Source organism: Astyanax mexicanus, chromosome 19 (genome assembly GCF_023375975.1).
Source record: "Astyanax mexicanus isolate ESR-SI-001 chromosome 19, AstMex3_surface, whole genome shotgun sequence".
NCBI lineage: Eukaryota > Metazoa > Chordata > Actinopteri > Characiformes > Acestrorhamphidae > Astyanax > Astyanax mexicanus.
In genome coordinates this window covers 26,286,136-26,303,971 of record NC_064426.1, presented here as the reverse complement: position 1 = coordinate 26,303,971, position 17,836 = coordinate 26,286,136, and the positions used below count along the sequence as shown (strand labels likewise).

General features: G+C 37.2%; 1 protein-coding gene across 2 annotated transcripts in view; it reads left to right on the top strand.

Annotated features, from left to right (window-relative positions):
- The window catches only part of kcnh4a (potassium voltage-gated channel, subfamily H (eag-related), member 4a), an 80,369-nt gene that overhangs the window by 14,477 nt on the left and 48,056 nt on the right, over nt 1-17,836 (top strand). For both annotated transcript variants that reach the window (XM_022672582.2, XM_015607607.3), the window contains exons 2-3: nt 14,836-15,069; nt 16,641-16,772. In XM_022672582.2, the coding sequence (XP_022528303.2) occupies nt 14,836-15,069; nt 16,641-16,772 (366 nt within the window). The remainder of the gene's footprint in view (nt 1-14,835; nt 15,070-16,640; nt 16,773-17,836) is intronic.

Below are 17,836 nucleotides of genomic sequence, written 5' to 3'. Positions count from 1 at the left end.
ATTCAGATAAATGCTAAACTGAATGTGTGACAGGATCTATTGTAACCGTGTGATTCTGTACCCGATGTGTCCGAGCTCCAGCGGTTTTGCTCTTTGCAGTGGCTCTGGGGTCAGACTGAATTCTGCTCTGACTGTGTCGGAGAGTTTATAATGAGCTCACCTGTTGCTCTGGAGAATCAGCTCAGCTCTAATAGGACTGCAGTCCGTGTGAGGAAGAAGCTGGAGATTCAGTTTGTCAGGGATTCTGCAGCACTGTCAGTTTAATGTTTTGTAGAAGACCTAGACTTACAAAATCAGGCTTTTTTTGAGAACTTGTAACTTTTGCAGATTTGTTTGTGTGCTCTGTAAAAATCTGTCTGTCTGCTTTGGTCATTGGAAGTCTATATATTGTGTAGTGTATATATTTTTTAATATTGCTAATGTGCTTTGTTTAACCTGGAGAGTTGTACAGTTAATATTTAAATGTATTTCCACAATTACATTGGAGGTTTACACCCTCATGTAACTGTGTAATATTTTAGACTTGATATAACACAGTGGACCAACACCAGCAGATAACATGGCTCTCCAAACCATCAATGACTATCTGCTGGTGTTGCTCCACGGATTTCATTTTCCAGCAGGACTTGGCACCACTAACACTGATTTTCTGAGACACTGATTTTTGGGTTTTTATTTGCTGTAAGCCACAATCATCAACAATAAAAGACATAAATGCATAAAATAGATCACTCTGTGTGTAATACATCTATATATAATATATGAATTTTACATTTTAAACTGAATTACTGAAATAAAGTTACTTTTCAATAATATTCTGATTTTTTAAAAATGTCCCTGTACATCCAACAATTATTGGTTACAGCCCTCAATCACAACAACAACTTTTTGTCTTAAGATGTAAACATTTAAAAATGGATATTTACATTAAAATAAAACAATGAGTGTAAGATTGGAAAAATAAACTAGATTTATATCAGTGGTATAAATTGCTTAATAATTATTTATAAAAATTGTGTAGTTTGGTTTGTCTGGCATATTTACTAGAGCTTAATTTAGTGAATTACGTTATTTCAGAATAGTTCTGAGGCTTTTGAAATTAGAATCTTTAGTAAAATTTCCCAATAAGTGTACAATAATTAATAGTATTGTAGGGTCAAAACCAAAATACAAAAGCATAAGGTTACAAACACACCAAGGGAAGTATCAGAGGGCAAGGCATAATCAATCATAGTGAGGTTATCAAATGGGTCACCCACAGAATAAACAATACACGGTTAAGAGAACCGCATTATAATGACGGATGGAACCAATCCAATACTCGGCAAGTGAGTGAAGAAAGTGCAGGGGTATATACTGTATAGTGAGGTGCACAGGTGAAATCAATACTCAATACTAGGTGATGGTGTCTGGTGATTACTCATGTGAGTGAGTGAATGAGTGCTGTCAGTGTGTGGTGCATTGTGGGCAATCCAGGGAGTCCAGAATTGGGAGACACATGTGCAGAAGGAATAGAAGCACCTTGACACTAGTTAAGATGTTATTAATCATTACAAATTTTTTTAAATAATTTATAACATTCTTAAGCATTATTGAAAAGAGCAGCTATATACAGTATACTTTATCTACAGATCTATAGTGGGTGTAAGTGTATCTTCCAATAAAAAAGTAATTTTGTCTCTGGTCCCCTGCCTCTACACTTCAGTTTTAGACAGGTATTATTAGTGAGACGGCTGAACTTTAGTTTTAATTATTTTAGAGTTACATAAGAGATATATTTCTGGATTTAGCCTTTTCTCGTTTTCAGTGTTTGTCTTTTTGACTGAGCAGACAAGAACAAACACAGAGCTTCAGTAACTCTCAGTACAAGAGCAGATAGAAGTTATTAGTCAGAATCTTGACATTAAATCATGGAGATGGACCCTTAAGGTTTGCCTGACATTGCGGGGTCCCTTGCACATACAGTAAAACTGAACTTCTGGGATCTTCCTAAATTAGTAAAGAAATCTGGAAAGGAAAATACACAAAAACACATTGTGTTTCTACACTGCGTAAGGCTCTTCAAGGAAATGGTTTCCATGGCCGAGCAGCCGTATCCAAGCCTTAGATACATCAGATACAGATGCAGTGGTGTAAAGCACGCCACTGTGTTTTCTGGAGTGATGAATTATGCTATTTCATCTTGGTTTAGCAGTTGCAAGGAAAATTATACTTGTTTGACTGCACTGTAAAAAAATTATGCATATAATTTACCTGAAAAAACCTTCACAACTTTCTGCATTTGCTTTTTTTAAGTAAATTTAATTTTATGTAAATTTAAGTAACTTCAACTCGGTTTCAAGACTTAAATGTTGCATAGAGTAAATAAGTGAACTGAACTTCAGTCTATGTGCCATATCATATCTAACACGATAATATCGTCAAAATGTTTAAATATCGTGAACGATATTATACCGTAAAATATCATGCCATATCACCCACACCATTTCTATTATATATCTGCTAGAGACAGATTATATCTGTCTAGTACCATTTATTTTACTTTAATCCTGGATATATGGAGATATATGGAGTGCATTATTATTAATATCATGACATTCTGGATCAATGACTTCTGTTACAAATCTGATAAAATTCTTGTATTGTTTAATATCTCAGTTAGGGGTGTGCAATATCATATTGTATGTAATAATAAAAAAATATTTCTTATTTTGTTGCAGTAGTGTATTCTTTAAAAAAATTAATTCAGTGTTTTGTCATTTCGCCAAGAGTATCGTTATCGCGAAAATACCATGAAATATCGTGATATTATTTTAGGGCCATATCGCCCAGCCCTACTTCAGTCAATCCTTTCTTTTATTAAACTTTACTTAATTTATTTTTGCGTAAACAATCCTTTCTTTTAGTAACCTTTACTTAATTTCTGCATACAATAAAATTACCTAATTACAATTTCTTAATTTATACAATGTTTCTTAAATAATTTATTAAACATAATATATTATAATTCCTGAAATTTAAATATTTTTAGTTAAAACACACATATTACACTGTAAACAGACCAAGTCTTACTGTCTCAACACATGGATGGCATGTAATACATTTTTTTTAGTTTGCTAAAAAGAATGTATTACATTCCATCCATGAGTTAAGACAGTGAGACTTTGGTCTGTTTACAAAAGAAATCTTTGTTTTTTTTAACTAAAATTATATGTAATAATATTTGTAACGAAAAGGGGAGCAGACGAGGGAAGCAGAGGAGACGGGAGGCGGACTTATACGCGGGTAAGACAGACTTTATAAATAACAGATAAACAAATAAACAAATAAGGGAATAACGAATATATATATGTACATAAACAAACAAACAGGGAGTAACGAAAAACAGATAATAACTAAACAGGGCTAGGGAATATATACAAGGATGAACACATAAATATGTAGAAAAACAAGGAATAGTAACAAACAAGCGATATAAACAAATAATACAAACTAAACAAAGAACTAGAAACGTAGAGAAGAGCAATAGCGAAAGGTGGCAAAACAATAGCTATGATGTGACGAGACAGACAACGTAGGAAGGTGCAAAGACCGACGGATAAACATGGACTAAAGAGTACTATATATAGTAACATAAAACACTGAACACCTGGGGAGACAGGTAACGAGGGGCAGAGCTACAAATTACACACACGTGACGGAAAACTACCGGAGAAACACACAAGGAAACGGGGAAAACAAAGGGAAACATAGCGAGGCCGTGACAATATTGTATAAATTAAGTAATTGTAATTAGGTAATATTGTATGCAGAAATTAAGTAAAGTTTACTAAAAGAAAGGATCAACGGAAGTTCAGTTCACTTATTTATTCTATGTAACATTTAAGTCTTGAAACCGAGTTGAAGTTACTTAAATTTACATGCAATTAAATTTACTTAAAAAAAAGCAAATGCAGAAAGTTGCAAAACTTTGTTTAAGTAAATTTTACTCATCTTTTTTTTTTAGTGTGTATTGTGCGTAAGTGTGGTGTGCGTAAGTTTGGTGGAGGGGGGATTATATGCGCTTTTGAAAGACACACTTCTAAACCTTGTGGAAAGTCTTTCCCGAACTGGTTGAAGCTATTAAAGCAGAAAAGGGTGTGCCGCCATCTTATTAACCCCTGTGGATTAAGTGTGGGATGTCTCTCAGTCAAGTTCATATGTGCAACGGCGGCACTAGGCATCGCTAGGCAGTGTTAGACCCCCCTCCACCACCCACAACCCACCACCCGCACACTGGTAGCTCTGTGTGATGGGGGAGTTACAGCTTGTGGGTGGGAATTGGAAATGATTAAATTGGCTGCTGTGGTTCTCTTGTGTCGACAGACATCAAAGCAAGTTTAGAGCACAGTGTAGGAGATGATCCTGACAGACAGAATTGAAGACCACTGCTGTGCTGCTGTATAGATGAGTCCTCTGTCCCCCCGGGGCAGTTCTGCTCCACGATATTGCACCGAGAGACAACAGTGACAAGTACACTCACGCTGATGTACCGAGACACACACTCACCTTACTATTGCTCACACACACACTTTTTATTGCACCCTTGATGTGTCATGACACACTGTATGAAAGAACATAAGGCGTGTGAAAATTGGTGAAAATTTGATAAGTGTGTGTCTGTGTGTGTGTGTGTTGTAGAGCCTTGGTTTCTTGGTGTCATCTGCCATCTCTCTCTCTCTCTCTCTCTCTCTCTCTCTGTTTTTCTCTCTCTTTCACTCTTTCACAAACATGCTCAAGGTGCCTCAAGGTTTCTGAATTAATTCACTCTGACCTATTGACATGATTTTTCTGCCCATATTTTGACCAACGTGTGGGTGGGTGTTTGAGTGTGAACACACTGTAATGACCATCAATCAGTACAATCAGTATGAACAGAAATGTTCTACTGCTGCTCATGTTTCCCTTTACACACAGATGTGGACTGAAGAGTCTACACCAGGGGTCACTAATAGGCGGGCCGCGGTCCGGGTCCGGACCCAGACGTTGTCCAATGCGGACCCAAACCAATAAACTACAGAGAAGGATTGAATTCTGACAGCGTTCATTTAAAGCGGCAGACTTTTTCTTATCTGTAAGGTATATGCTCTCTGCGGTGCAGTAAACCCACAGACCAATCACGTGTGCTGTAAGATCAACAAACGTTCTCCTCTGCCAATCAGATCTGTGCAGACCGCTGCCCCAGCTAGTGAATTGGGACGCAGCCGGGAAAACCCGCCTTTATTAAGAGGCGGAAAAACGAGAACGGGCAGAAACTAAAGACATGCCGAGCGTGAGAGAGAGACAGGTGGAGGAATGTACACAAAATCTGTCCAGAGAGGCATTTTATTATTATTATATATTTTTTCCATCATAGTTCAAACAACATATTTTTATATGCATATATATATATATATATATATATATATATATATATATATATATATATATATATATATATATATATATATATATATATACATATATACATGTTTTTAACACAAGTTAAAAATGGCGACTGGACCATACTGAAATCTAATTAAATACCTCTGGTCTACACAGTAAGTCCAGATAAGTTGGATTTTGCCTAAAACGTTTGAAGAAACCAGTTGCATTAAAAAAGTTAAGTAATGGGTAATGAAAACGTAGCATAACTTAGAACATCAAGTTGTTACAACTAAAGGGGGACTTAACTTTTTTATTTTTGTTATATATATATATATATATATATATTTCATTTTATAGCTTTTACTTTCACTTTATTGTTTTTCACTTGATTTTGTACAGGTGATTTCGCATATCTAATTAAACCTCACGTGCAAAGAACTAAAATATAAAGAGAAGTAAAAACTAATTAACAGGGACTAACAAGACTGCACGTGATGTTTTAGGCACAGATCTTCTATCTTACCCATCTGCCCAGTGGATTCATTAAGCTTCATTTTTGTTTTGCTCAGTAAACAGATTGATTTTGATTGAACCTGAAAAATTGACTGCCCTTAAAACTTGTTAAGTGGAACTTCTTGCTAAAGTTCCCAGAAAAGAAATTTCTACAGGTTTATTAATCTCCACCACCAGGCAGTATGTGTGCCTCCTCCCCTTTGATTACTTTAGACAGAACTTTTTCTTCCTGATGGTGAAGAAATGCTGTCTGACCTTCTACCTTCTGGATCGTGCCTCGTTCTTCCAGCGCATTAAAGAACGTGGGCTGATATGAAACTCTATTTTCATGCTTCCTATTTAGAATAACCCCCCTGTTGCTGTATCCTGGTAACCTTCCGACAGAAAGAAGCACAATGCCATATGTTTTCTTTTTCACATTACCATAGCAACTGGACACCGGGAACATCTCCTCTTAATACCCTCCGTAGCTAATGATAGTCGGTGAGACAGGCAGTGGGGTGCAATCTGGATGCTGGTGGATGTCATACTGGCACTTTGGGTATGCAGCAATCACACACACACACACACACACACACAAAGTAAAAATAACTTTCATCCAGTTGCCTTGACTATTATTTTAGAGTGATTCCACCTGAGCCTGGCAGAGATTCCTAGATTCCTATATTTCCATGAATAAATATGAGCAAAAGCTTAAATATGACTGTAGAAAAACATAAAAATAATGCTAATAAAAGTTCTAAATAGCTATTAGTTGTCAAATTTTAATTAGGCTCTGTTTTTACAGACATTGCAGTTGCACTAAAAAAGTGATTTGTCCAACAAAAGCCGGTTTATGCAGATAAAATGACACAACTGCTAAACTTCTGTGACACTCCACAACTAAAAGTGTGATCTGTATGTATTGCAGTTGCCAACTATATAGAAGCCCAGGAACATAATGTTGCTAACAGAATAGTTTAATTAGGCTTTACAAACTATATTTAAATTCAAATATCTTCCAAAAACACTTAAAAAAAACATTTGATGAAGTTTGGACATACCTTCTTATTCAATTTTGTCCTATATTTCTTTTTTTCTGCATGATAAATAAATACTGAAGTCCAGATAATAAAGGACACATAAGGAATCATGTACTAAAAGCAAAAGTGTAAAACAAACAAGAATACTACAGGTTTCTGAGGCTGTTAACTTTGATGAACTTATCCTGTGCAACAGAGGTAACTCTTCCTTTCCTGGGGCGGTCCTGATGAGAGCCAGTTTCATCATAACATTTATGATGGTCTTTGTGACTGCACTTGGGGATACTTTCAAAGTTTAGAGTTTTTCTTTACTTAGTTGAGAAGTTCTTGCCATAATATGGGCATTACTCAAATAGGGCTATTCACCGTATACCAACTCTACCTCTTCTACTAAAAAAACAAAAAACACTGAATTCATGGTGTGGCCAAACTGTTGACTAGAACTGTTCAAACAAGGAATTTCAGCAAATCAGAATATCAACAAAACTGTTTCCTGTCTAATTTTAGCATGTAGACAGTTTGTTGTTGTTTCTTTTTTCTGGAAAATGTAAAAAGCCTTTTTTTCAGAACAAGGTATTTAAAAAGGTAATTTAAAGTTTGGGGTGAAAATACCTATAGAAAAAGATTACATATTGTAGTTTTCATATGGGTATATTGTTTCTGGATATATAGAGAAACTTAATCTACATATAATATAAAAGAGGAAAAACAGTAATGTAGATTTCATAGACCAATACATACTGATAATGAATTAACATTATTATTATCAAAATCCAAGTCACTGAGTACACTGGTTTAAGTAGTAGAATTCATAACTAGTCTCAGAAATACTTTCTTTACCTCTTTCCAGAGCAGTAAAATCAGCAAAATCAACCCTTCTCTGTACACTTCAATATATGATGTGCCTTAGCATGTGTGGTGTTTGACCCAATTAACGCAAAAATAGGCCTGAACAGTTATTTTTCTAACTCAAATCCAATTTCTGGAACTGGTACTGACTGTAATTGATCAGAAATGGAGGGGAAACTAGCTTTTTTGCCATTTACTATTGGCAGGTGACAGAAGAACAGCTCATATGAGCGTCTAGGTGACTCAGCCGCGGATGGGACTGGAGAGACTGTAATATGAGTTATTGTGCACAGGGACAATAGAGTGAATGATGCTCTCAGACCTACCGAGGCAGCGGATCAGTGAACAGAACAATGGAGCAGATGGATAAATGGAGGGACTCGGGCTCAGAACATTGTAGATGATAATAAACGCAGGTTATCTGAGTAGATGTTTGATCTGTAATAAGATGCGGAGGTTAATTGCTTTCTCTCTGTATTGTTTGATGTCTGTACTGTCCAGAGGAGGCTAAGACTATATATACACAGTACCTGTGAAAAGTTTAGCCACACCTTAAAATCATTGTTTTTTTTATTATTACATTTTTTCTGCATTGTAGATTAATACTAAGATCATTCAAACTATGAAGAAACACACATGGAATCATTTAGTAAACAAAATAGTGTTAAATAAACCAGAATATGTTATATATTTTAGATTCTTCAAAGTACATCCCAGCATTTTCTCAGTCAGCTTTATGAAGTAGAGTCACCTAGAGCAGCCTTCAGTTAACAGCTGTGCTGAACTTGTCAAGAGCTAATTACCTGAACTTCTTGCTTCTCTTAATGTGTTTGAGAGCATCAGTTGTAAAGTTGTGAAGAGGTAGAGTTGGTATACAGTGAATAGCTCTATTTGAGTAATGCTCTAATCCATATTATGGTAAAAACTATTTAACTAAAGTAGCAAATAAAATAAAAAAAACTTTAAGAAATGATGGTCAGTCAATCCTTAAATGCAGCCGGAAAGACTGTCAAAATGTTTTGATAAAACTGGCACTCATCAGGACCACCCCAGGAAAGGAAGAGCAAGAGTTACCTCTGTTGTACAGGATACGTTCATTAGAGTTACCAGCCTCAGAAACCACACGTTAACAGAACCCTAGATAAAAAACATCTAAATGCTTCACATTTAGTATTTTTGGTTTGTTTAACACTTTTAAATTTACCACATGATTCCTTATGTGTTCCTTTATAGTCTGGATATAGACTTCAGTATTAATTTACAATGTAGGAAAAAAAAATAAAAACATTAAAGGAGAAGGCGTGTCCAAACTTAACAGCAATTAACTAAGATAATTATATAAATCAATTACTGTATATATTGAGTATTTCACAAATGTTGTTCAGCCAATAAGATCATAGCTGGAACTACTCATTAAATATTGTCTCTATACTACAGATACTACATCAATCTGTCCATGGCACCATGTCAGACCTGTATTAGTACAGATTTATCTGAGACATCGTTTCATTGTTTCTGCGTCACTCCTCTGTATCACATGTCCCCAACTTCTCACAGGTCCCTGATCCCCAGGTCTGCAGTCAGACCCCACAATTTCCTGCTACAACACTGCCTCACACACACTCACACACACACACTCACACTCACACAGAAGCCACTCTGAGCCTGAACGTGTTTCATCACGAGCTGTCAAACTGGAACACGTTTCCGTGCAGAGTGAGAGAAAGGAGGTTGGTAGCACATGGCTGGGGGTCTGGAATAATGAAATGAGTTTGATATATTTAGGAGAAAGAGCCAGAGGCGGCTGGAATACTCTTAAAACACTCACTCACTCGTTCTCTCACACTTACACACATTCACACGCAATTACACACACACACAAAGAGCGAACGCTCCTGTAAAAACACATGCATATGCAAATCCAACTCAAAAACAAACAAAAAAAAAAAACACCCCCACCGGAGCGGACCTTACGTAATGGTGAAGCTAGAGAAGCTGAGGTTAAACACACAGCGAGGTTGCCATGGGGATGTGGTACACAGTTGCCTTGGTTATTTTGTCTGATGTACTAAAGGATTAATGCTGTCTGCATCAAGTTGGTGGAAGGGTTTAGCTAGAACATCAGAAATCTAAGAACCATCTTTGAGTGTCAGAGCTTGATGTAAATGCAATGTTCACTATGTTTCTGATGGTTATATTGCTCTAATTTTCAACCAAAATTAATTGTTCAATTGTCCAGACACTTGACTTTGATTTACAATCAAAATTCCATATCTGATCAGTGGTTCGAATCCTGGTCATGCAGCTCGCCATCAGCTGCCAGAGCCCTGAGAGAGCACAATTGGCCTTGCTCTCTCTCTCTCTGGGTGGGTAGATGGCGTTTTTTCCCCCTCATCACTCCAAAGGGTGATGTTGATCAACACAAGGCATCTGTGAGCCGATGTATTGAAACCGAGTCGCTGCGTTTTCCTCTGAGTTCGCTGTGATGCTACTCGGCAATCCTGCATCAGCATTAGTGGAAAAAAGGCGATGTAAGTTCACATGTATCAGAGGAGGCATGTGCTGGTCTTCACCCTCCTGGTGTTGTGGCATTGCTAGTGATAGGGAGTATACAGCTCATTAAATTTGGTAGAAAAATAGAAATAAAACTATCAATTATAAATTAATTTCATATCCATATCTGTTTTTTGATTGGACTCTGAATTTAAATAAAATATTTTTTGTGTGATTTTGAAAGATATTGGACTCCTAATTTTAATTAGAAATATGTTTTTTTCTGTGATTTTTTGACAGATATTGGACTCTGAATTTCAATTTATAATATATTTTTCTGTGTGTGTTTTTAACAGATATTGGACTCTTAATTTCAAGTAAAAACATTTTTTGTGTGATTTTGACAGATATTGGACTCTAAATTTCAAATAAAAATATATTTGTTTGTTTGTGTTTTTGACAGATATTGGACTGTGAATTTGAATTTAAAATATATTTTTCTCACTCTGAATTTCAATTTAAAATATATTTTTCTGTGTGCGTTTTTGACAGATATTGGACTCTGAACTTCAATTAAAAAAAAAAACATTTTTGTGTGTGTTTTTGACAGATATTTGACTCAGAATTTCCATTAAAAATCTTTTTTTGTGTGTATGTTTTTGACAGATATTGGACTCTGAATTTCAAGTAAAACATTTTTTGTGTGTTTTTGACAGATGTTGGACTGTGAATTTCCATTAAAACTGATAAATCAATGATAAAGCAATGTTAATAAATCAAGGTTTAGGCACAGTTAATATTCAACATCAGCCTAACATTAGATTATTTGTCTTTCTAATGTTGAAAATATTGAAGTAATAATATTGAAGTTATATGTCTGACCGAATAAGAGATAGAGAGCATCTGAAGATATGGTGGAGAATGCAGGCTGGAAAAGAAAGAGTCTGTGTTGTATCTATGTTGATATCTCAGCTCCTGATGAGAAGCTAAAGCTTTTAGTGGCAATGAAATCTTTTCACTCTCTATCTCTCTGCTTTCACTCCCGCTTTCCCTTTCTGTTCCCTCTCCTCCCCCCATCCTCCCTAGCTCCATCTCTTCTGTCTGATCCTCCGACCAAAGGTGGTCTCTGCTTCAAAGCGTACATGAACACACACACACACACTCACACTCACACTCACACACACAGACAGCGGTTCTGGTCTGGCACACTCTCGTCACATGGCACACACATGCATCCTACCAGACCAGACCAGTGTGGCTAGTTATGTTGGATGTGTGCAGTATTTGAAGGCCAGAATTTTTAAATATTTCTATAAGAGCAAAAACTGATCAAAAACATCAGAGTTTTCTTTTTATTTCCCCCATTCTGTTTAAAGATCAAATACACTGATCCAACACTGACTATCTGGTACTGTAGAGAGAGAGAGAGAGAGAGAGAGAGAGAGAGAGAGAGACTGAGAATGGCTGAGAGAGGGAAAAATAGACCCAAGAGAAAAAAAGAGAAAATGGATCGAAGGAGGGGTAAGAGGGTAAGATGAAGCGAGAGAGATGAGAAGGAGGAAACGTGGGTGAGAAAATTAAAGAGAGAAGGAGAGAGAAATCAAGAGGATATAAAGAGAAGAGGAAAGGGGAGGGAGAAGGAAGGCAAGAGAGAGAAAGAGAGAAGTAAAGAAAAGTAAAGCAAAAGAGGGGAAAAATATGCTGAGAAAATAAAATAAAAGAAGGAAAAGCTAGAAAGAGAAGAGAAGGAGAAATAGGAGAGAAAAATAAAACAAATGAAAGAAGGAGAGGGCAAAAAGAAAGGGGCAAGAATGAGAAAGAGAACAAAGAGAAAGACAAAGACAGAAAAAAAGAGAAATATAGAGCAAGAAAGAAAAAGATTAGAGAATGAGAGGGTGAGAAAAAAGAGAGAAAAAAAGACAAGGCAAGAAAGAGAGGAGGAAGAGAGGAGAAGGGAGGGTGAGAAAGATAAAGATATAAATGAGAAAAGGACAGAAAGGGGAAAGAGATAATGAGAGAAGAAAACCAGAATGTGAGAGGGCAATAATGAGATAAAGAAGAAGGGGAAGAATTAGAAATCAATAAAGAGATAGAGGAGAAAGAGGAGAGAAGGGAGGTAGAGAAATAGGACAGAAGCAGAGGGTGAGAAAGTGAAAGATATGAAAAATAGCAAAGGACAGAGAAAAAGAGGAAAGGAAAAAGAGGAGAGAAGGGAAGGTAGAGAAAGAGAAAAATGAGAAAGAGACAGAAAAAAGGAGAGAGAGAGGTAATGAGAGGAGAAGGAGGAAAGAAGGAAGTGAAAGAGAAAGATAAAAATGAGAAAGGGACAGAACAAAAGGAGAGAGAAAAGCAGAGAAGAAAGAGAGGAGAAGGAGAGGGTGAGAAAGAGAAATATGGGAAAGAGAAAGAGGAAAAGGTAAGAGAAAGACTAGATGAAAGAATGAAGTGAAAAGGAGAGAATCAGAGGGCATGACAAAAAGAAAGACAAAACTAAGAAAGGGGCAGAGAAAGAGGATAGAAGGAGAAGGCCAGGAACTGAAAGATATAAAAAATGGGCAAAGGGGAGACAAAAAGGAGAGAGAGAGAATGAGAGGAGAAAAAGGAGAGAGAGGAAAGGAGAGTAAAAAGATAAGAGAAGAAGCAGAAGGTGATAAAGAGAAAGATTAAAATGAGAAAAGACACAGAAAGAGGAAAGAAGGAGAGGAGAAAGAGTAAAGAAGGAGAGGAGAAAGAGGAAAGAAGGAGAGGAGAAAGAGTAAAGAACGAGAGGAGAAAGAGGAAAGAAGGAGAGGAGAAAGAGGAAAGAAGGAGAGGAGAAAGAGTAAAGAAGGAGAGGAGAAAGAGTGAAGAAGGAGAGGAGAAAGAGGAAAGAAGGAGAGGAGAAAGAGGAAAGAAAGAGAGGAGAAAGAGTAAAGAAGGAGAGGAGAAAGAGGAAAGAAGGAGAGGAGAAAGAGTAAAGAAGGAGAGGAGAAAGAGGAAAGAAGGAGAGGAGAAAGAGGAAAGAAAGAGAGGAGAAAGAGTAAAGAAGGAGAGGAGAAAGAGGAAAGAAGGAGAGGAGAAAGAGGAAAGAAGGAGAGGAGAAAGGGATTGAAAGCTAATTATGAGAAAGAGAAAGAGTAAGGGAAAGGGTAAGAGAAAGAAGGAGAGAAGAAAGAAAAGAAAGGAAAGAAGGAGAGATGGGTACAAGAATGTAAATGTAGGAAGAGGAAGAGTTTTTGATGTAGAATGTTTGTATTTTGTCTGTTTTTAAGAAGTGTATTGTTGTGTATTTAAACTGCAGTTTGAGATCAGTGTAATTTAGTGGTGTTGTTGTTCTGCAGCAGCTCTGTTCTTTTCTTCCCTCGCTGTGGAACGATCGGTTAAACAAAGCCCCTGTGTGTCTCCAGGCTTCCGGACGTGGGCAGGGTTGTGAGTTTGCGCATCGTTCTCCGGAGACAAAGTGATTCATGGGTGATCTATTAATGAGATATAAAAGCTGATGAAGTTCAGCTGATGTACACTTTCATAACGACCTGCACGACACACAGCCTGTTCCTCAGTACTGTGATACTGGCTTTTGCAATTCTGATATCACAGAAGCTACAGTATGCAAATCAGCCTGTAATCAATATGCTGTGAACCCTCGAACCAATCAGAGCAGTTCCAGACAAGGGATGATGTAATCCAATAAATTCTATGTTGGTCAGAAAAGTGCAGACAGTATCCTATTATTGATTCAGGGTGTTTTTTTTATACAGAGGTTGGACAATGTGTGAGAGGTTTTATGTCTAAATTGGAGCAGCCTGGTGGCCAATCTTCATTAATTGCACATTGCACCAGTAAGAGCAGAGTGTGAAGGTTCAATTAGCAGGGTAAGAGCACAGTTTTGCTCAAAATATTGCAATGCACACAACATTATGGGTGACACACCAGAGTTCAAAAGAGGACAAATTGTTGGTGCACGTCTTGCTGGCGCATCTGTGACCAAGACAGCAAGTCTTTGTGATGTATCAAGAGCCACGGGATCCAGTGTAATGTCAGCATACCACCAAGAAGAACGAACGACATCCAACAGGATTAACTGTGGAGCAAGAGGAAGCGTAGTTGAACAGTTCTTGCCATAATATGGATTAGAAAATTACTCAGATAGTGCTATTCACTGTATTTAATCTCTACCTCTTCACAATTTTACCACTGATGCTCTCAAACACAATAAGAAGCAAGAAATTCAAGTAATTAACACTTGACAAGTTCAGCACAGCTGTTAACTGAAAGCTGATCATTCCAGGTGACTCTACCTCATAGTTGACTAAGAAAATGAGAAAATCTGCAAAGCTTTGCTATCTAAGCATGAGGTGCTACTTTGAAGAATCTAAAATATAAAACATATTCTGGTTTGTTTAAGACCTTTTTGTTCAAAGTGTTAAAAAGAACCATCTGTAGCATCTTCTTGTTTAAGAGTGTAGCATTTTCTGTATTTTTCCATTTCTTGTAGTTTTTGGTTCTTTTGATTTATGTCCAGAATTGTGAAACAAGTCTTTTCTCTTTCTTTCTCCGTTTTGTTTAAATACAGACAGCAACTTTCTGCTGGGAAATGCTCAGGGATCCCGCGGTTACCCCATCGTTTACTGCTCTGACGGATTCTGCGAGCTGACCAGCTTCGCCAGAACCGAGGTCATGAAGAAAACGTGCACGTGTCACTTCCTGCACGGGCCAGAGACGAGCGAGAGAGTAACCCAGCAGGTGCAGAAAACCCTGGAAGGTCAGAGAGAGTACCAGGCCGAGGTCCGCTACTACAAGAAGAACGGTGGGTCAGATTCAGTGACCTTGTTTAAAAATGAATTTGTGTAAAATCTGTAACAGTAGGTTTCTCGATTCTGTTTTGGAAAGCAAGATGCTCTCAACTTTATGAGGAGAAAAACGTTCTTTTTTATGTTCTGGCAAATTAGCTTATTTTTGTTTCTATTATCCTAAAAATCTGATGATATTATCCAACCTACTTTTGTTATAAAATGGAAAATAACATTAATAAAAAAAGATAATTCAATAAGGAAAAAGCAGAGCTCAAGCAAACGCAGATGTAAAATACAAACTTTAATAAATAAAAGGGCAGTACAAAGAGTAGTCAGAAAAGCAGGGTCAAAAACGGTAAACTGGATCATACAGGAAAACACATACCAAGGTCGAATAAACAAGGAAGGGCAGCAAAACAGGGCTGGCAAAGAGCAGTCTTTTATACCCAACTCACCAGGTGTTAGTACTCAGGCGATCAGAACTTCCTGAAGTATCACAGAGTGGTGCATTCTGGGTAGTGTAGTCCTGTGACTGGAAATTGCAGGTAGAGTTGAGTGTGGGAGAGACAAAATATGTTACTTTTAATTTAATTCAATATTAACAACTTTAGAAGAATGACAACAAGAACTATAGATTCTATAGGATAAATAATCTTTTAGCAGGGCATGTTTTGAGACTTTTTAACTCAAATTAGCTTAGTTATTAATAAATTCCACTGACTCACTTTTTTTTTTCAGTTTTGCTTCTCAATATACTCAACAATACATTTTAAGTTGAGCCTAAAAACATTTGTAAATGAGCTTCAGCTAAAATTCAAGCTACATATTGTTTCTGTAAGATGTTTAGTCCATGGCTCCTCCATCACATGGAATGATCTGATTTAAAAAGAGTTTTGTTGCAGTCTCAACTCTGCAGGGAAAATTTTGGCTAAATTTCGGAGCATAGTTCTGAGGATTTTATCAGAACCATTTAAATGTATTACTCAGGTAGAAGTATAGGTACTAGTGTTTCAAATACGTTAGTAAAAGTTAAAGTATCAACTCAAGTCAATGTCTAAAAGTACTGCTTTTAAAACAACTTAAAGTACATGTAAAGTAATGTAAGGGGAAAAATACCATTAAGGACAAAAGCTTAGGCCAATTGTGTGAAAAGTAGACTCCAGAAAGTATGGATAAAGTATTGGCAAAATTTCTTAATTAATTTAGATAATGAAGTATTTCATTATGCACCTCACCCCCAATGCTTTAATTCATCCTGAATGCATAGTGCTTGGAGCTTTATAGTCCTCTATCTAACACCTGCCATTAGCAGGTGTACATGAGTGTATCATCTAATACACCGATACAGACATCCATTTATAAAATACATTAGCCATTGCTTCTTGTGTCGGGGTCTGGTCTGCTCTAGTCTCAGGTGTGCTGGATGGAGGAAAGCGTGCAGTGCATTAGAGAGCAGAGCAGACTAAGGCCAATCCAGTTGAGGTCAAAGTCACACCATTAAACACCATTAGTGTGACTCGTGAGGCTTTTCTTTTATGGGCTGCAGTAGGAAATCTAATCTGGTGACTCTTATCTCGGACCTCAGGAACCCCATTTTGGTGTCTGCTGGACATCGTCCCCATAAAGAATGAGAAAGGAGAGGTGGTGCTTTTCCTCTTCTCCTTTAAAGACATCACCGACTCCTACGGCAAGACGCACCACTGCTCCAAGAGTCACGGTAAGACATCACCTAAAAGAATCTGACTGAGACATAAAGTATTACATGCACTTTCTTTTTGCCATGTATACAGTATTCGTTTTATATGCAGATGCTTACGTTTCCATAAGGTTCTTCTTTGTAGTTGGGTTCTTGGGTACTTCTACTGTACAAGTGGTTCTTATATAATATTGCTTTAAAGAAAAAAAATCTTTCTAAAGCTATATGCTATAGGAAGACCACTGAAAGTTCTTCAGGCAGGTTCTTAGGGAATCAAAAGTCCTTCTATTCATACATTGCTATAATGCTGTAGGACAGGGGTGTCCAAACTACGGCCCGTTTCCTTTTTTGGAGCGGCCCGCGAGGTATTATAGAAATAGAATGAACGTTGGCCCGCTGTTAAGCAGGTTTTTATAATGTGAGATTCAAAGTTTGAACGCTAGGTGTCAGAAACGGGCCAAAGAGTCTAAACGCGGAGAGGGTGCGCATTTCTAGCTCAGAAAAACGGGCCAAAGAGTCTAAAAGCGGAGAGAGTGTGCATTTCTAGGGCAGAAAAACGACCCAAAGAGTCTAAACACGGAGAGAGTGCGCATTTCTAGTGCAAAAAACAGGCCAAAGAGTCTAAAAGCGGAGAGGGTGCGCATTTGTAGGGCAGAAATACAGGCCAAAGAGTCTAAAAGCGGAGAGGGGGCGCATTTCTAGCGCAGAAAAACGGGCCAAAGAGTCTAAAAGTTGCCGTAATTAAGGAGTTTAATAAGAGATATCATGAAATTAAACATCAATTTAAAAAATCTTAGTTTACACAACACTGTCAAAGATAAAGATAGTAAGTCAAGTAAAATGGTGTGTAAATGAAATAATCAGTTAAAAGTATTATTTAAAGTGGTATATTTCATTATTTGTTTTATTACAGAGTGTGGCCCGTGACTTCAAATATATTTTTTCTTCTGGCCCCCAACAAAAAAAGTTTGGACACCCCTGCTGTAGGAGGACCATTATTTCTAAACGGATGGTTCTCTTCAGTCAGGTTCTTTAGGCATTGACAAGTGGGTGCTCCATGTTACTGCTCTTAAGTGTCCTTTTAT